This window comes from Ursus americanus, chromosome 22 (genome assembly GCF_024610735.1).
Source record: "Ursus americanus isolate L20-20 chromosome 22, mUrsAme1.1.p, whole genome shotgun sequence".
Lineage (NCBI taxonomy): Eukaryota > Metazoa > Chordata > Mammalia > Carnivora > Ursidae > Ursus > Ursus americanus.
In genome coordinates, this window is record NC_142148.1 from 49,957,044 (window position 1) to 49,977,607 (window position 20,564).

Here is a 20,564-nt window from a genome sequence, read left to right on the forward strand (position 1 = left end):
GACAGAACACAGTATGGAAGCATAAAGAAAAAGCAAAACGTGAAATAAAGGGAAATGTCTGTGTGTTTATTGCTTTTAATTTTTTAGTGGAAAGTGAAAGTTGCTACCTTGTTTAATGAGGAGGTTCTGTAGGATGGGAACTCTTTGTTCAACAGAACCCAACCTGAGGTCACACTGGGTGTCTTCAGGTCGCGTGATCAAGTGAATGGACTAAAACTGTATCTATCCCATAAAACTCCAGGTTGGGAGCCTGTCTTTCCCCTGGGCTCCACAGCTCTGGACTAAGCGTCCGTACACTTGCCTCTCTGCAGGTAGGCATCTGTGTGCCCATTCCTTGAGAGGTCATGAAGATAACCTTTGCTAGGGGTCATCAGGGAGGGCATCCAGAAAGGGTAGGATTTCTCTCAGACTGTGGATGGTACATCAACAGTAAGAAACCGTTTGTCCCCGAAGGATAGACCTGGTGAGACAGAGGGTTGGGGACGGATGTGAACATAAACTTCGGCCCTAACAGTAGAGAGGCAGCTCTGGAATCTGTGCTAGCAGGGAGCTGCTGTGGAGTAAAGAGATGTGCTAAAACCCGAGCTTTAGTGAGGGCCACCGGTGTCGGTGTGCTCTCGGTAGTGAATTGGCAGAGCTGGGACAGGAAGACAAAGCGCTTTCGTGGGAATTCGAAAGCGGCGCCAGTGCCTGTCCTGTGCAGCTCAGGGATTTGTGTTGTTGGCAAGGAGAAGCTGCAGAAGTTGCCGCTGAAAGAATTACTCGAAATGGCTGTCTCTTCCCCCTAGGCAGATCCCCTGCCCCAGAGCACAAGAGGTGAAGACTAGGGGGCGGGCTGGGTTTCGGCTCCCGCTGCCCCGTGGCTGGGTGCCCTTGGGTAGACACAACCTGCAGCGTCTTTCGTGGTGGCCTGACAGAGATTCTGGGCCTTGAATCAAAAGCCAGGAAGGACATTTATGCTTACTTCAGTTTCACCCAGACATCTGTAGGCTGCACACATCCTTCCTGTCCCACAGAGAGCTCATCTGCCTTTGACGCCTCCAGCCTGTCCTTTGTCCGTGCTTTCTCCCCGATGATGTCACTCTCCCGTGCTTGATACACAACCTTCTCCTGGGATCCAGTAGTCTGAAGGGGAGGCTGAGCATGGGCAGGTGATGATGCCTTTAGTGTGGACACACTGGGTCCTTGACAGGTTTTGCATATATAGGACACGTTACTTCTCTTTTCTCATGAGTAGGGATAGGAACATTCTTATTATCAACAGCATCATGCCCTAATATAGACATATTTAGTATACGTAGGAACTTTTTTAGATGTGCCTTATATTACAAGTAATATGATGCTTTCAGTTAATTGCTAATTTAAAAAAACAGTGATTTTCTTTAGCAGTCATTTGCATGTTAATAGCAGCCTCATTAAAAATTATGAATGGCCTGAAGTGTTGAGAAGAGTGCAGTGGTTATCATGAGCACACCTTCACGTAAGGGAGCGGATGGTCTCTGCTGTATTCCCATGTGAGTCTTCCATATGTGCTGCCCATTTACGTCCCTGTACGCACGAGACCTCCACAACCGTGAGAGCACAGGTCAAGACTCGGGGTTACGGCTTCCTTGCCCTCGTCCCAGGATAAGCTTCATCTTTGCGAGGCAGCCTTCCCTGCCGCCTTCAACTCTGAACTCATGGGCACGTGTGTCAGGAGCATTAGGTTTGGGGACTATTTTAGATTGCTGCATTGTAAGCGACAGAGAGCTCATAGTAGATTGGGTAGGCCCAGCTTCCAGTAACTTCTCCTACATCATCGATACTATCAGAAGCGTGGCCTTCATTGTATGTTTCTAACTGTGTTTCTTAAGAAATGACATGAAGTTGCAGCCTGGTCTAAACCAGTATGCTGTCCTGGGTTCAGAAAGTGGGACCCCCTCCTTAGGTCTAGTTCTCAGCACGTGACCTCCAGGGGCGGCCAGAACGCTTGGTCAGGTTTTGGGGGTGCCGCAGAGGTAGAGCTGCAGAAATGCATGTTACGTTTCCGTGCCTCGGTTATCACTAATGAAAAGGGAAGAGCCTCTTGTGTTTTTTTCAGAACTTTTCCTTGTTCATAAAAATACTATTTGAGAAAAAAGATTCCTGAGAAAAATGAAGTAATTTATTTAACTTGATACTCTTTTTACCAAAGATTTCTGCTAACTAAAAGAAATGCACATTGCATTAATTTTTAGCATACAGTTGTTTTTTTTCTGTTTGTTTATAACAGTCATTTTTGTGGGGGGTATGTTTTAGGGGATCATTCAGAAGATAGTGGACAGTCACAAAGTAAAGCACGTGGCCTGCTATGGATTTCGCCTCAGTCACCTGCGGTCAGAGGAGGTTCACTGGCTCCATTTGGATATGGGTGTCTCCAGTGTGAGGGAGAAGTATGAACTTGCACACCCACCAGAGGAGTGGAAGTAAGATTACATACCTACTTTGGCGTGACTCACACTTGATTTGTTTGCATATTAAATCACACACAAGAGGATGAACGTCTTTCCTTAATTTTCTTACTGATTGTAATTACGACTCCTGTATAAATAAAATTGGCTGGTAATGATTAACCAGTGATCTCTTCTAGACTTCTGTTCCGTCTGTCTTTGTGGCACCACCGACTCTGGACTGCCTGAGTTTCTCAGGGGTTCTGTGGTGATGGCCTTTGGCTAGTCACACTTCTCTTGTCAGGACTCCTTTGTTTCAGCCTCGGCTCGAAGAGCTCAATTCCTCATTCTTTTCCTTTCTGTCCTGTTAGCATTCTTTTGTGCAGCAGGACTTCCTGAGCCCTGAGGAGACCACATCTAATTATCTCATGAACGGGCAGCACGGCTCCCGAGCCGAGCCCGGTACGCTCCGGCTCGCCTGAGAGGACTGGGTGTGTACTTGACGTTCACGTGCTACAATTAAATGAGGTAGTGACTCGTCCTGACCTTAGTGAGACTGCTGTGACTGAAAGTGAATTAAAAGGATTCTCTACAATTGTCCTTTCTCTGGTTCTCTCCAAAAAATAATAATTTTTTCCACTGTTAAGCAGAGCAACACGTTAGTCGGAAACCATATGTGTAAAACACTAGAGTGTGAGAGGAGGTGAGCCCCGTGCGCAGGCACCCTCATTTTTGTAGACACAGTCACAGAGACAAAGGTGGTTGTGGATTGGGGATGGTACTCAGTGTTGGTCACTTTCAGTTCAGCACCCAAATCGATTAGAAGACACATTTGGAAAGAAAAACAAACATGTGAGGTTAATAAATCTCTAGTCAAATGCGATCTTGTCCTAGTTACAGTTTACCAGAGAAATATGCTTGTATTTTCAGCTTTATCAAACAGCTGGAACTGACAAGCTAACAGGATATTCCGTGATAATATAGTTTGGTTGGGTTACATCAATGGCTAGCAGAGATTTGACCTCCAGCTCTTTTGCCAGTCAATCAAATAAGTGTTTAAAAGCCAGGAATACCTAGAAGTTAGTTAAAAATACCTGTAGGTTTTTTTATTCCATACAATTCTATTTCCTTCTTAATTTATATGGACAAGTCAGAGGCACAGTGCATTATGACGGTAGCCCTAGTGCTCAGTAAGATGCGGAGTGTAGACCTCTGCATATACAAGCTCTGTTTCTGTTCTTTTAAGCCAATTTATTTTGCTTGATATCAAGTAAAGGTGAGTGGGCACTACTCTTTTTCATGGAGCCTGAACCCTCAAAAGAAAGGCAAGCATAGACTGGGCGAGGTAGAACTTTGCCACACGCAGTGCTGAACCTGACGCTGACAGAGGTGTGAAGATGCCGCCACTGCTGTATCATCACCGAGTCGTGGCTGGAGCCAGGCGCCAGGCCAGCTGTGCACTCTTTGTACATTTGCAGCCTGTAAAATATGTATGTCACATAGCTCTCCCCAGTCTTACAAGGTGAAGACTGAGGAAACAAGCAACAAACTTGATTTAAGTTCCAATTACGGACAGAGCTCGGGACACAGCTTTGACTTGAATGTAGCTGACTTCACGGTGCAGGCTTTTTCAATGAACGTGCCCATCTCAGGAGGACTGCTGCGGTTTTAGCTCCAAGAAGTGGTCTGACAGTGCGCTGTCTGCACCAGTGAAGGTGTGTGGACAAGAGGCTGGAGGCACAGGTGGGCCCTGTAGGTGCTTCTGGGAGGGTTAGGCTTTATACTGCCTGTCCGTGCATGCCAAAGGAGGCGGAACTTAAAGTGTCAGTAAGAAACAGGAGACTATTCTAAAAAGAACCAAGTAGATTTGAAAAAAGACCAAACACAAGTTCTAGAAACCACTGGATGGATAAAACAGCAAATTAGATATAGCTGAAAAATTAGTAAACAGAAGTGTGGATCTGAGAAAATTTTCTCAAAAGATAGCCCACAGAGATAAACATGTGGTAGGTATGAAAGCACGTTATGTAGCATGAAGAATGAGAATGTCAACCCATTTCTGGGCAGGGCTCTCAAAGAGAATAGAAAGAAAGAGGAAAAAGAAATACTCCAAAGAGATAATGGCAATAGCTGAGAATTTTCTAGAAGTGGCAAATACCAGAAGTCCTCAGGTATAGGACTAACGTAAGATCCCAAACAGGGTTAATGAAATAAATCTACACTTTGGTGGATTATAGTCAAATAGTGTACAAAAGAAAAAGAGATGATGCTAAAAGCAACCAGGGAAAAATTCACAATTCTCCACATTTCTCTCCAAGTGGGAGAAAAAGTAACTGGCGACCTGTATTTGTTCGTCAGATTCAGTTGCCATTCAAGAGCAGGGTGACAGAGGTACTTTCCTCAGAGAGTTTGCCACCCTACAAACATATTTCAGGAGAAAGAAAAGTGATTTCCGAAGTGGTTTTCAGATACAGGAAGGAGTACTAGGGAAAAAATTGGGTGGTTCAAAGTAAGCATTGGCTCTAAAAACAAATAATGATAAGAACTGATTTTTTTATATTAAAAAAGTAGAACCCAAATAGTGGATGCATGTCAGAAGAGAGGTAGTCAGAATTGTAGCTCTCAACCACGTTTTAAAATTATGTATTAAAAAAATAAAAAATAAAAAGATTGTATATTAAGACAGCCATGAAACATTAGAAGTAGATTTTATAAGCTAAATAATATGTGGGTGAGTAGGTGTTAGGGACCCACAGCAAGGAGAGAAGGAAGGGACTGGAAAGCAGGACAAAGAGGAGTCACAGACTAGACTTTGGAAATAAGCTCAAGCAGACTAACAGTAACTGGTCAGAGATTGTTAGTGTGTGATTAAAAAATAGAGTCCAGCTATCTGCTCTTTATGACAGGTATCTAAAACAGTGATGTTGAAGACATTTTTATGTGACTTACAGGAAGAAATATTTTACCTTAAGATGCGGTACACATACACATGTGCGTGTCTCAGAACTATGTACATATAGGTCTACATATGTACTTCACAAAACCATACCCAGCCTCACTAGAACACTGAATTCTAAGGTTTTCATCCAGAGGCATTCTATTCTGTTTAATTTTATTTAGATAGATGGATGGTGGGCAGGTGGATGGATGGATGGGTGGGTGGGTGGATGCATGGATAGAAGGATGGATGGATGGATGGATGGATGGATGGATGGATGGATGGAAAGATGGATGGATGGGTGGGTGGATGGTGGGTGGATGGGTAGATGGATAGAAAGATGGATGGGTAGTGGGTGGATGGGTAGTTAGAGAAGGGGATGGATGGATAGATAGATGGATAGAAGGATGGATGGATAGAAAGATAGATGGATGGGTGTTTGGAGAGATGGATGGATGGGTGTTGGGTAGATGGATGGATAGAAAGTTGGGTGGATGGATAGATACAGAGAAGGATGGATGGATGGATGGATGGATGGATGGATGGATGGATGGAGAGATGGGTGGATGGATAGATAGGAGAAGGATGGATGGATGAATAGAAGAATTTTCCTACCTACTCACCAGGGGGATGAGGGGATTGGTATTGCTTTATTAATATCCTGTTTTAAAAGTTTCAAGACAGAAAAACATTCTTAGGGATATGGAGAACAACCACATAGTAATAAAAGGCTCATTTCACAAGAATTTATGAAGAGTAGAAATAGATGGAACTATTAAACTTGTAAGTTTCTAAAGACATTTCTCAAAATACATAAAGCAAAAATAGTAATAAAAGATTAAAACTTAGCTCTCCTAATAATTAAAAAGAAAACAAACAATAGTAAACAATTTTTAAATTATGATTTTCACTATCCTTTTTAACATGGAAATACAGAGGCCTGCACATGGCAATGTGTTAATCAGTTTGAAAACACATTCCTAAATAGTTCATGGTTCCAAGTAAAACTCCCAGTTTGCTGAGGGTCTGGCTTGCTGCCTTGTTCTATTCCTCCCATGGGCTCCTCCCCTTCGCCCTCCAGTCCACCTTCCTGTAGGAGCTGATGCTGTCAGTCATTTCTTACCTAACAGTGTTCTGTGCTTCACCTCTTGTGTGCCCAACCCTCCTACTTTACTGACCATTCACTGTCTTCTGCTTAGCATTTAAATTTGGGGGCTGCTCCAGTGACCTTTTTTCCTCGTTCTTTTCTCTGTAGACCTGCGTTTGGCATCGAAATCACACTTTCATTCAATAGACCTACAGGAAACCAATAAACCAGTTTTTGCCTAACCAGACAAAAATCCTAAAAGCTGGTAGCTTGCGGAAGCAGTAATAGAAGGAGTGAAAAGCAGTTATACAAGGATTTTTTAAGGTAGAGCTCATAGGACTTGCTGAAAAGTCTTTAAAAGTATACACATCCAGGGAAATATGTAAATCATTTCTGCAGAGGCTTCCAGTAGTTCCTCATCATCCGTGGAGCCAACTCGAGAGTCTTGATCATCTCTCAACCCCATCTCCTTTTGCTCTCACTCCCCTTCCTGCACTCCGGCGGCTTGCACTCTGACATTTCAGTGTTCCCTTTTCAAAAGTACTGGGTCAGGATCTTCTCTGCCGCCAGCTTTCTTGCCTGGTGAATGGGACAGACTTTTATCTTGGAGAACTTTCCACCTGCTCCACCCTAGCCACATGGCTCTCTTACTGGTTCTTGAACAAGCCAAGTGTGTATTGCTCCTTGGAGTCTTTGTACCTGCTGGGACTCTGGTGAATGTGCTCCCCTGCTGTTTCCAGCATGGCTTGGACCTCCCATCATTTAGGGCGAGTGCTCTGCTCTCCCCTCTTCCTGTGGTCTTCTCCAACCGTTCTGTCTGTAGGGCCCACTGCCGATCCACTGGATGACTTTTCTCCCACAGGGCCTTGGTCTTACTGTCTGATCTGTGCCTCATTTCTAGCTAGTTGTGCCTGGTAAGTAGTAGGCACCCAGTAAAAACTTTTTAAGTGAGAAGTGAATTAGTGGTGATGAGAGTGTCAAGTAAGAGGAAACACAGTATGGTGGAATAGTAACGTGTATTCTTTACTAGTGTGTGTCCGTTGCAGTGTTTTCACACTAATACATGTTGCTTACTATGTGGAGGGCGTTGTGCGAAGCACTTGGCTTACTTTACCAAAATTAATTCTTATTATGATAGTTTTATCAAGTGGGTGGGTACTCACCTTTTTCCACTTTACTTGTGAGAAACCTGCTGTTCTGAGAGGTTTATTAACAGCTTCTTTGACATCCTACAGCTTCCACTGGTGGAGGGTAGAGAGTGGAGTCCATGTACTCAGCTGTTTCTTGTCTACTCCTGTGTAAAACAGGTACGGACAAGAAATGAACGATTGATAGTGTTTTCTCCTCGCTAGCAGGCGTCTTCTCAGTTCATGGGTGGCTTTGTGAGGGCAGCCGCACGCCTGGCTTTAGTTTTGAGAAGTAAGGTCTTAGTCAAAGGACTCACCAGAATAATTGGATGTCAATCTCCATTCTCGGGAGGTTTTTGAACATAGATTTTTTTTTTTTTTTTTTTTTGGACTCTCTGCTATAGGCTCTGTTGATATGGTCCAGTAATCCTGAGATAGAAGCGTGCTCTCCTGAGTCCTCAGCTCTTCAAACACCTCTGTGAGCTAGCTTGCAGAACACAGTGGGTTGTAACTGAGGCAGGCAGTGTGACCTCACAGAGGCATCATGACTCGCCACTGGGGAAACGAAAGGGCTGATTTGATAAATGGCTCTCCTTGTGGGAAGAACAACAAAGTTAGATCCTACCTCAAATAATACACAGACACCCATGTGAGATGGATCAAGTGAGAAAAAAGGTTAATGGAAAGTAGAGTTGACTGTGTCTCTGGTCCTGCAGTAGGAAGATTTAATACCCCCAAAGTGTTCACTATCAATGGAAAGAAAGCAGATTTGACTTTATTAAGATAAAGAACTTCTGTATATCAAAAGGTATATTTTTAAAAGTGCAAAAAGCAAGTTGCAAGTGAGAGGTGATATTTGTAACATATGTAATGAACAAAAGACGGTGTCAAGAGTTCTTCCGGTTGATATGAAAATTGCAGACAATTCACTAAATGGGCCAGAAACACGACGGTATCGTCATAAAGAGAACACAAGTCTGGCCAGTAATCATAGGCAGCCACTGTCGGCTTCATTCGCCCATTAGGGAGATGGGCATCTGGGCCGCACGATCCGTCTGCCACTCTCCGCGTGGCCAAAAGTAAGTTGTTGACAGTGGAGAGGCGGTGGCTCCAGCAGGCTCTTGCCTGCACTGCTGGTGAGAAGGTAAATGGGTACAGCCATCTGGTGAACAGCTTGAAAATCGGGCGTTGCCCACTCTATGCACTTCCACTGCAGATTTTGTCCTTGAGAGACTCTTAGGTGTCTGTTCCGGGCTAGAGTTGCAAGAACGTCATGCAAGTGAAAATGGACGAACAGTAGGGATGTGCAGCAGTATGGACGAATCTTAGCTACGTAACTTCGTGGCAGAATTGAGTCTTCCAGGAAAGTGTTGTGAGTACACTAAGTACCACTGAACTGTACACTTTATAAAAAGGCTAATTTTTTGTTATGTGAATTTTACCTTAATTTAAAAAAAAGTAAGTCCCAGAAGATGACATACAGCATGATAAGCTTTTATAAAGTGAAGAAAAAAACCCTAAAAGAATATTGTTGGGAACACATCAGTTAAGTAAGACAATGTGGCTCATGTAAGTAAAGGACCAGAGGGAAGTCATCCAGAGCCTCTCTGGGAGGAGCAGCTTGCCCCCCAAGTCTCCATAAGGGAGACACCCCAGGACGTCACAATACCGTCCTAATCGATACTGCAGCAAACAGTGTCCTGCAGTTTTGAGAGATTTCCACCAGACAGATTTCAACTTCGAAGTTTAGCACTTAGATCTTTCTAATGAACCAAATTTTGGTAATTAAATTTGGGTATCTGGAGTCACCTGTGTAGAGTGGTCTGTTTGGCTTAGTCAGGTATAAATAGACTGTCTGAGCTTTGGGGGAAATGGTCCAGTCCTTTTGATGTCGAATCCAGGGCTTCGAGGGCCAGGTCTGAGACATGGCTCGTGTGGCCTTTGAGAAAGTGTTGTGGGGCTTTGCCGAGCAAGTGCAGAGTACCCTCCTCATTGTTACCAAGACACGGTCCTGCTTAGCGCTGCTCTGTCCCTGCCGTGTAGCAGCCCCTCGCTCTGCAAGGACACCACTGGTTTCAGACCTCGGCAGGAGAAAAAGTCTTTTATAGAGGAAAGGTGCCATTTTTCAAAGATGACAAGTGAAAATGAATAATGATAGTTTAGGAAGCTTTCATTTATGCTTCATGGTTTCCTGTGTTACCTTGAAATGACACTGCCTCTGCTCATGCCTTCATTTAAAAGTAAGTCTTTCATTGTAATCCTGCATTGCTGAGATTTAAAGCAGAAAGACAACAAAGAGAGGAGCGCTCTGACGGGTTTGGAAGTGATACCTTTAAAACGAGGATGGACTTTCAGTTTGCTGGTGTTAAACATGTACTGGATGCTTCTGCACCAGATACGAGCACCAGGGAGATAGGTCAGTGTCCGTCCGTGTCCGGTGGGTCTGCGGCCACAGATTGGCTCCAGAGAGGCTGGTTGGAGAGCGGTTCTGGTGGGTGTTATGGGTGTTGTTACCACGGTTATGGAACAATCAGTCTGCGAATTTCTTTTGATTCTCAATATGTATCAAAAGTTGGAAGAATAGTTGACAGAAGCCTTGCATACTCTTCACCTCGCTCCCCTAAAATGTTGAAACTTTCATAAACATAGTACGTAATTGAAACCAGGAACTTAACATGGATACAGTGCTATTAACTGATCTACAGATGTTACTCAGATTTCCACAGGTGTCCCACTTACCCTCCCTTTCCTGGTCTAGGATACCATGTGGCTGTTCACGGTCTCCTTACGTCTTCTCTAATCTGGGACAGTTCCTCAGTCTGTCTATGTCCTTCATGAACTTGACACTTCTGAAGAATAGTGGCTGGTTATTTGTACCGTGTCTGCCAATTGGGGTTGGTCTGGGTTTTTTTTCATGGTTATATTGAGGTTGTGTGTTGTTGGCAAGAGTACGACAGCCAGGCTGTTGAAGCCGTCACAGCACAGCTTATCGGGAAGTCTGTGATGATGAGGCGACTCCTTTTTACAGGTGATTTGCACTTGGATCACTTGGTTTAAGGTGCTAGCCAGGTTTCTCCACTGTGAAGTTACTGTTTTCTCTTTTGTAATTAGAAGTACGTGCTGGGGGATATATTGAGACTATGCAGGTATTCTGTTTCTCATTGATTTTCACCCATTAATCTCAGTACTATTGATGATTCTTACAGCTATTACTGCTGTAATTTTTGCCTAATGATGAATTTCTATCTCTATCCTTCTTTGAGGATTTTTAAATGGAAGTCTGTTGTAAGAAAGAGTTGTCCAATACCACATTATTTGCAGGACCCATCAAGAAACAACAATATCTGTGTTGTTTCTGGAAATGGGGGTTTGTTTATTTCACTACACACAGACTGGCTAGCTGACCCTTCTCAGTATCAAGGTTAACAGATTCTTTGTCCAAACACTTCCTACTCCACCTCGCCATTAGTTGATTAGCTTATGGATATCTTGGTGCTCATTGTTGGTGGTAAGATTGAGGAGGTTAGTGTCAGTGGTCTTAATAGGAAGTTATTTCTTAGAAGAAGCAAAAGGATGATTTATTTGGGGCCTGTTATATTTAGCTGCTATGCAGAAATCCATGGAATGGCAGACAGCAGAATAGTGGAAATGTGTCTCAGGATGCAGCCAGGCTCTTAGAATGGTAACGGAAGGGTAAGGAGAATGGTAAGTTTCATGGACGAGAGGGGAGTGGGGATGTCAGCACTCGTGGGCGAGTAGGCTGTGGGGGTTGGGTGCTGTGGTTTAAGGACTGAACCAGGGTGATGGAATGCGATTAGATCAGGCAACCTTGGGCAGTTCAGCAGGGCTGTGGGGGGACAGACAAGCCAGACTGTACCGATTGAAGCAGGGACCAGAATCCTTCCCACGATCTGAAGAGCTAGCCTGCCAGCACAAGAGTAAGGTCAGTTCTCTTCCTCTGTTTTTGAGCCACAGGGGCCTTCTCTTAGTTTCATTCTGCTCCGCGGCATTTGTGCATGTACTTGCTGCAGAGGAATCCCTGTCTGCCTCTTCCTACCTGTGGGACCTTGGGCCACTTACCTAAAGCCCTGAAGCGTTTTTCCCATCAGTGAAAACAGGGTGAGATACTAACCTGGTTCATTACTTCTCAGCCAGGGTACTGTGCTCGCCTCCGGGCCTCCTGCTTCTTCCTCTGGGCCCTGTTGTCTGTCCTACACACTGTCACCTGCCTGGTCTGAGAAACGTACATCGTGTGACGACCCTGCTGTGCTCCCAGTGCTCCGAGCTCCGTAGTCAGGACATGCAGGGACCTCTGTGATCTGCCACTTCCCGATCCTACCTCTCCCTGCAGCCGTCCTACTCAGTGCTTGCGCTCTGGGCTCGAGCTGCCTTTGCCTTCCCACTCATCCTCTAGCCTCAGGGCCGTCGCCCATTCTCTTCCAACAGGTCAGAACTCTTGTCCCTTTCCTCCCCTCAGATCTTCATTCAGATGTCACTGAATCAGAGTGTCCTCTGCCAGCTGCCCTGTGTGGAATAATGCTTCCTCACTTGTTGTTCACCCTTAACTCGCTTATTTGTCTTTGTCACGCTTACAGCCAGCCCACGGATGTTTGTGTATCTGCTGTCTGACTTTCACCACAAATTGTATATAAACTTTTAGAGAGCCGGCACTTTGCCTGCTCTGTTCACTGGGTCTTCCCAACCCCGGGAGCTGTGCCTAGGATGGGGTTGGTGCTGGAGTCAGTATTTGTGGAGTGACTACTAGGGTGATAAGTAATCCGTGGAGCCCGCGATTATTGTGTGCCGGTGCGTGTGCTCGGTGTTCTGCGCTCCCGACAACCTTGCCAAGACACCAAGGTGCAGAGAGGCGATGGCAGACCGTGGATGGGCCACGGAGCCAGAGTCCCAGCCCAGGCGGTCCCGGTGCAGAGCCCACGTCCTTCCTGCTTCTGTCAGGGCCACGGCTGACTACAAGGAGGCCGTGGGTCACGTCCTCATAACCATCACTGTCAGGCCCTGAGTAGTCATGATGTGTCTGTTGAGGCCATCGTCAGCATCGTCAGGGTGCTGGCTGGTCACAGCAGGGGTGTGCAGCCAGGCTGCCCAGTGTTTGATCCAGAGTCTGTTTCCTTATCATTAAATGAGATGACATTCCTAGTGAAAGCCTCCTGTGTCCTGTCTGACCCTGAGCGTGCAGCCTCAGGACCGACCGCTACTGCTTGCAGAGCACCGTCTCCTGGCCTGCCAAGCGTGGCTCGGGACCGACCGCTGCTGCTTGCAGAGCACCGTCTCCTGGCCTGCCAGGCGTGGCTCGGGACCGACCGCTGCTGCTTGCAGAGCACCGTCTCCTGGCCTGCCAGGCGTGGCTCGGGACCGACCGCTGCTGCTTGCAGAGCACCGATTCCTGGCCTGCCAAGCGTGGCTCACTGCACTCTGTTCTCTGACAGCTGCATGGCTTAGGAGAGAGTGCATGTGAAGTGCCTGGTAAGTCCTCGGTTCAAAACGAACTCTGGTGTGCTTCCACAAATGACCGCCCCACGCAGAATATCTGCAGTAAATTGTTGACCTCGCTCTGAGTAGATGTAGAAGGGAAACTCGTTGTTCAGCAGTTGTGTATTTTAATGAAGATGGACACTTAAGACTCTTAGCAGAACTTGTGTGTACCTTGCATTTTTTCCACCCTTAACTGAACCAAAAGAATTGTATTTACTACTTTGTTTGCATGTTTTCCTTGTGAGACTATTACATTTTTTTAAACGTCAGTAATAAAACTTTAGAAAAAATAGATCTTCTTATAACGTTTGGGTAGGCAAATATTTTATAAACAAAACATTAAAAGAATTTCCTAAAAAGGAAACGAATAAATAGGGCTGCATAAAAATTATGAACTTTCTTCCTCAAAAGATAACATTAAAATAAAAAGATTTTTAAAATAAGTTTTGCAAGATACCACCAAGAGAGTGAAAGACAGGTCTTGGAGTGGCAGAAGATAGGAGTCTAACAATGGCCTCGTGCCCTGAATATGTAAGGCATGCCTACAGGTCAGATGGGGGTTGGGGAGGGGGAATGACAACTCTTTAGAAAAAACAGGTGTTTCACAAAAGGAGATTTCCAAAATGGCCAGTCATCAAATGAGGGTGTTCCCAGTCCTCTCTACACTTACTGCCGTAAATATCAGTGACCACGGTGAAAGAGAAATGCCGGGTGGAGGTGGGGGTGGAGAGGATCCAGAACACCCCAGGCTGATGGGACTTTGAATTGGTGTGGCTTCTTCAGCTCCCGGATAGGTGACATCTGCTAACGCAGGTGTGTGTGTGTGTGTGTGTGTGTGTGTGTGTGTGTGTGTGATAAGTTCATGAAATTGAGGAGACTTGTTCTTGTTCTTTTGCGCATAGTCCTGCAAGAAATACTACTGATGAGTTGGGCTACATTACTGGACTGAATAATGATCCCTCTAATCCTGCTTTTAATTTCTCATGCGGAGTGTTGTGATTTTGTGTATGATTCTTTAAGATTTTGTTTTTGTAAAATTCCTACATGTGGAGGGGAAATTCTATATCTGAGCAAATCATTCCAAAAATACCCTCACGTGTCGGAAAGGAACTTGAAACCCAGAGGTAGGTGGGAAGAAAGCTCTTGCTGAATACTCATCAACCAATGAACATGGCAAAGAGGAGCCCCAGGCCGGTGTTGTCCCAAGGGCCAGAGGGAGCTCTGTGGAGGCTCTGCAGATGGTTGTACTTTCCCTGCAAACACGCATGGCATGAACGTGTGATTGAGGTTTTTATGACGTAAGAGGAAAAGTTGGGTGGGGAGGGGAATAAGGGGAAAGCAAGGGATGACGCTGGTACAGCACCCTGGTGGTGGCCACTGTGGTGAGTGAAAAGGGAGGGGAAGTACAAACAAGAAAGCAGGTGCAAGTGCGGAAGAAGACGGCAGAGAGAGACCAGAGGCCGGGCAACGATTAGCAGCCCTGAGCTACAACCGGGGCTGGCTCTGCCCCCCCAGGGGCATTGTCCGGAGACATTTTTGGTCATCACAACTGGAGGGAGGGCAATGCTGCTGGCCTCTAGTGGGTAGTAGCCAGTGATTATCCTACAGGCATAGGACAGGGCCTGCACTAGCCCACGACAGGGAACATCAGGCCTCAAATGTTAGTCGTGCTGCTGTGGAGAAGCTCTGACAGAGGAAACAGAACCCGTGGTGCAGCGGAGAAGACAGCAGACCTGTGGTGTGGGCTGGAGCCACTGGCCACCTGCATCTTGGTACCGGTGCCCTGGGAGACAGAGCCTGGCTCTTTTGTGGGTGTGTGCATGTGATGGTGACTAGCTGTTGAGTCTGGGCACACGCATTGAAGGTGAGGCCCCTGAATGGCAGAGACCTGTGGTCCGTGGGGAGAAGGGGAGGAGCCCTGTGCACACACGTGACCGGTGCATGCGCAGTATGAAGAGCTTTCCGAGGAGGGGCAAGACTTCTAGATAGCGATGAACCCTTTCACTTCTGAGACTGTCATTAAGGAAAAATCAACCAACAATGAAAGTCCCAGTGTAATCCACAGCAATCTGGAGGTTTTCACGTATTTTGTATTTTAGTGAATACGAAGGTTCGTAATATTCTCACTCCCTGACTGTGTCTTCTCTGTCTCATTTCCTGGCCTCTGTTTTCTTTGACCCCAGATTCCAAGAATTGACCAAGTTCTGGGCTTGAGCCTCTTCTGCTGTAAGTCCACACTTGCCTCCTTCGGGCTCGGAGCCAGCAGCCATTTGGCGTGAGACTCTCACTCAAGCTTTTTGTCTGGACCTTGCTTCTTGTTTGCACACTTGCCTTTTAAAATGCCCCCTGGTGACGTTGACTGACATTCTAGTGGTGTCTTAATGATGATGAGGCCAGAGCTGAGCTTATTTTCTTCCCTAACATCAGCTTCTCCTCATGACTTGACCACTTCTTTAACGGGGCTCGTGTCCTTGTGTGCGTATTAATTTCAGCCCTCCCATGCTGCTCGTCTCCAGCTCCTCCACTGAGCCATCCCTGGACAAGCCATGCAGGGGGCTTTCGCACTCCTGCTCCCTCCTTTTCCTTTGGCCGTGGTTAGCAGCATGCTCCCTGGAGCCCCACACCTGCTGTGTCATCCCTTTCTAGCCTATACTGTATATGTCATGCTGACAAAACATTGTTTTATCATAATAGTCCAGGACTTAAAAATCTACCCTAGTCTGTCCATTAACGTTGCCCTGTTGCGTTCTGTTGTACCCACGGAAGGTACCTCTAACCATTTAATTTGAGTTCAAGTGATCACGGTCATATAATTGAGGATAGAGGTCATATTCTTTATAGAGTAAAGGACTAGATCATAGTATTTCAGGCTTAGTTTATCACACGGACTCTGTTACAGCTATTTAGCTCTGTCTTTGTAGTGAGAAAGGAGCCATGGACAGCACATAACGAAGAAGCGTGGCTGCGTTCCCGGGGAACTTTATTTAGGAAAGTCACTTGGCAGGCTGGATTTGGATGACAGGCCATACTTTGCAGGCCCTGATCTGTAGCAATGTTTTAAGCTCTTGGACGCCAGTGCTTACTATAAGACTAGATATGATTGACAAAGCTTGTAAATTTTGCACACGAGATAATGCTAAACTGATGTGGTTTTACCTTTATTGTGTAAACTGTTAATTTACTATATGGAAAGTTTTGTCTGCATCCATTATTGACATTGCACCGCTGGCAGAGGGTGCTCTAAATTCTGCATGCCATTTAGTCCTCACTCCAATCTAAATTCAGTTCTGAAGTAGCTTGGGCCAAGTAGGTAACTGCAGACTACTTATGACCGAACTTCTGAGACATCTTTGTGCCGTGAAGCCAGAAAACATTTTATTTACACCTTCTCATTATTCTTCATCAAATCTAATTTGAAAGCATGTATGTGAAATTTAAACTGTAAGGCTTGTGCATGTGAAAATACGAAGTAGAGATTCTTGAAGGGGCATGGGTTTTAACATTTGCATTCTATTGCCCTCTTGTGGTCAACGATGTATTGTTCTTTTTGGGGGGGGCGGGATTTTTTTGTCTGTTCTTTTTTTTTTTTTAATTAATAATATTTTTTATTCTATTATGTTAGTCACCATTCAGTACATCCCTAGTTTTTGATGTAAATTTCCATGACTCATTACTTGCGTATAACACCCAGTGCACCATGCAATATGTGCCCTCCTTAATACCCATCACCAGTCTATCCCATTCCCCCACTCCCCTCCCCTCTGAAGCCCTGTTTGTTTCCCAGAGTCCATAGTCTCTCATGGTTCATTCCCCCTTCTGTTTACCCCCCCTTTCTTCTTCCCTTTCTTCTCCTACCGATCTTCCCGCTTCTTATGTTCCATAAATGAGTGAAACCATATGATAATTGTCTTTCTCTGTATTGTTCTTTTCAGGATGGCAAAATGTGACTTGTTTCCTAGTGATTTCGTTTTCAATTTTAAAGTGTTCAGAGACTATTTAATATTTAGGCCTAAAGGCCATTAAGGTTTAAAATGTGCATTCAGGAAGCTCATGTTCTCAGTGAGGGAGGTAAGATGTGTGTGTATGCACCAGAGAACAGTGCATGATGGAAGAAGGTCAGATGTCCATGGGTGTGGTGTCGAAATAAATGCTGACAAGGGGCCCCGAGCGCAGAGAGGCTCGTGGCAGGGGCTAACTGTGCAAGTGTCCTTGGCCTGGATGGTTTGGTAGGATGCAGGCAGTGGAAACAGATGGTAAGTGAGGGGAGACGAGGTTCAGTGGTGCTCAGGGCAGCCTCAGTTTACTGCTGCCCCCAGCAGGCAGGCTAGCAGTGAGTGGTAGAAGCTTCAGGTGGGGCAGTTCTGGTCTCGGGGTCACTCCGCTGGAAACTTGTCTTCTTACCAGTGTTTTTCTTACCTGTTGTGACCATTTGTAGGTCATGAAGTCAACGTATCAAAAGCCAGTCTTTTGGGGCGCTTGGGTGTCTCAGATGGTTAAGCGTCTGCCTTCGGCTCAGGTCATGATCTCCAGGTCCTGGGATCAAGCCCCACACTGGGCTCCCAGCTCAGCGAGGAGTCTGCTTCTCCCTCTCTCTCTCCCCCTGCTTGTGCTCTGTCTCTCTCTCCCAGATGAATAAATACAATCTTTAAAAAAAAGGCCAGTATTGTTTTAAAATAATGGAATAGAATAGAATAGGATGGACCGAAACATTTCAGAGTACCCTGCATATTCTAAGGATTAGTATTTCTTTGTAAACCTTCTAAAACAACATTTATTATCCAAATGCATATATGTTTCCGTAAAATGTCTTACTTAGGTTATGGGTCTGAAAAGTTCAAAGCACTGCTCTAAAGGTTATTTGTCGATTGTGTTGTTTTGTTGGTGTTGGTTTTGTTTTAAAAAATAACTTTATGTTTTAAAAAGTGAATGTTCATTAGACAAATAGAGTCCCAAGCCAATCACTCAAAATACTGCCATTAAGCAACCACTGTTGATGTTTGTAGAGTATCATTCCAGGTATTCCTACGTGTGTCTGTTTGACTGCTGGCCTGGCTAGCTAGAGAAGCAAATAAGAGCCTGGCAGAGCGGAGATGGGTAAGGCAGGATATAAACAGAGAGCAGCCTGGCAGACAGACAGGAAGGCTTACAGAGGAGCTGATGGACGTAAACTAACTCATCTAACACAAAGCCTTGCTTATAATAAAGTGTTAAATATCTCATGTAATTTATTGGATACCATACTAGAAGTGAAAAAGAGAATGGTTATATGGGTACAAAACGGTAGTAAGTGTATCAGGTGTTTATCCTTGCGATCCCAGGGCTGACAGAGCTGTAGCCACTGCCACCGCCCAGCGCCACAAGAGAGTGTCATACTACATATCCCTAGCCCAGGAAAAGATCAAAATTCAAAGTACAGTTTCTACTGACTATGCATGACTTTCGCACTGTCATAACGTTGAAAACTTCTGAGTTGAACTGTCCTAAGTTGAGGACCATCTGTATTGGAATTCCATATTATGAATATATTATTTATATGTGTACACATATATTATCTCTTTCATATTTATTATTTTACCCAGTTTTATTCTTTTATATATATATATGCATATATATTTTTTATCCAATTAGAGTTATCCAAATAATTACCTGTTTATTGCACATTTATCTCTTCCTAAATCTCTGATCCAGAATTATTTTCCTTCTGCCTAAAGAATAACTTTTAGTATTTCCCTTAGGTCAGATCTCCTGGTAAAAGTTTTTCTCATTTCTGTATCTGAAAATTTCTCTATTTTGCTTTTGGTTTGGAAGTGCAGTTTTTCTGGATATTGAATTCTACCCGGGCATCTGTTCTCTCTTTGCGCATTGAATATTTGTTGCATTGTCTTTGAGAAGTCATGTGAGGTCACGTGGTTGCTCCTTTGGAGGAAATGTCTCTTTTTTCCTCTGGAAGCTTGTAAGATTTTCTGATTGTTCTTGGTTTTCAGCACTTTTACTGTAAGGTACTCTGTATTTACCCTGCTTGTTTGTGATTCTTGAGTGTGTGGATTGACATCTTTTACCAATTTTGGCAAAATTCTCGGGCATTCTCTCCTCAAATATCATTTCTGCCCTCTTTTGCTAATCTTCTTTCCTTGTGCCTCTGCAGCCAAGTATAGGAGCAGCTTTTCATTGTGTTCTTTCTCTTGCCTTCCTTTCTGAGTAGGCCGTCCTTTCGTCTCACCGTGCTTCACTCTGGGTGTTTCCTTTGGTTTTTTCATCCTGTTTTCAGCCATGTCCATTCTGTTGTCAGTCCATACCCACTGAGTTTTTCATTTTGGTTATTTTATTTTTCAATTCCATTTCCATTTCTTTTTGAAACTTTCTTTATCCTGATCTCCTATGTCTTTAAAGTATTGTCTGGTTTTTATTGTGGTGTTGTTAATGTTGACTTCTTTTCTCATATTTCTGATTTTTAATGAACATGCTACATATCATATTAACCAGACAGTTTGTACAAATCATTTGGATTTTACTGTGACCTTATTTTCCTACAGAGAACATTTCTCTTTGCTTCTTAGGAGGAGGATAACATGATATACCTTTGATTTTGGATTTGGATTACCTCATTGTCTACATTTGTCCAAACTCATCACATGGTCCACTTAACATTTGTGCATTTCCTGATTTATAAATTTTATGTAAAGTAATTTTGTAAAGAAATTTTGAACTCTAAGGAAGTGATATGCATGTTGAAATGTTTAGGGGTGAAATGTACTGATGTTTGCAGATTTCTTTGCAATGCATCAAAAATAAAATGGGTTGAAAGAAGGATAAATAGGGGTGGGTTGATAGGTATGTGGTAAGCAAATCTAGCAAATGCTAATGGTAGAATCTAGGCGGCAGTACATGGTATTCACTTTAAAGTATTTCTACTTTATTGTATGGGTGAAAATATTTGTAATACAATTTGGAACAACATTAGAGTGGGACACCATTGTAGTTTGTCATACTCTTCTTTGTCTTTGTTGATCTTTCTTGAGATACAAGTCAGAATATTTGTCACATTGATATGTTACCTTCTTGTTATAACACAGACTCCTCTATTCTGGAATTTGATGTGACATCGATGGAAATGTATATATTGCATGAATCCTTGTTACACTAAAGTCTGCCTGTCATTGGATCCTGTAGCGTGAACATTAAGGACAGTATGAAATCTCTGAATCTTGAGATTTCAAGACCTAGAATCATCGCTAACTTACTTTGTAACCTTGGGAAAATATCTCATGTGTTCTGAGCCTCAGCTTAATTTTTCATTTATGGAATGAAAACACTTCTGTAGTATTGAGTTCCTCTCCTTTGTGTTTACCCCTCAGTCAGAAATATTCCTTAGAGCTAATACTCAAAAGGCAAATACATTTCTCCTTTACCGTTTTGTTTATATGTTTGGACTCTTACATTAAATCAGAAGTCTTACATGCATATGTGTAAAGAGAGTCTGTAATGTTCAAAAGTTCATGGGGTGCTGTGTG

At 44.2% G+C, this 20,564-nt stretch overlaps 1 protein-coding gene across 5 annotated transcripts in view; it reads left to right on the top strand.

The window, feature by feature from the left end:
• LOC123786223 (focal adhesion kinase 1-like) overlaps positions 1-20,564 on the top strand; it is a 99,279-nt gene that overhangs the window by 67,190 nt on the left and 11,525 nt on the right. The window contains exon 3 of one of the 5 annotated variants that reach the window (XR_015721039.1): positions 2,278-2,444. The exons of 3 other annotated variants lie outside the window; for them this stretch is intronic. Coding sequence is in view for 1 of the 2 variants with exons in the window: in XM_087853826.1 (XP_087709952.1) it covers positions 2,278-2,448 (171 nt within the window). In the remaining variant the exon portion in view is untranslated. Of the gene's footprint in view, positions 1-2,277; positions 2,608-20,564 lie in introns of those variants that run through there. One more of the 5 variants, XM_087853826.1, reaches the window with a different exon arrangement.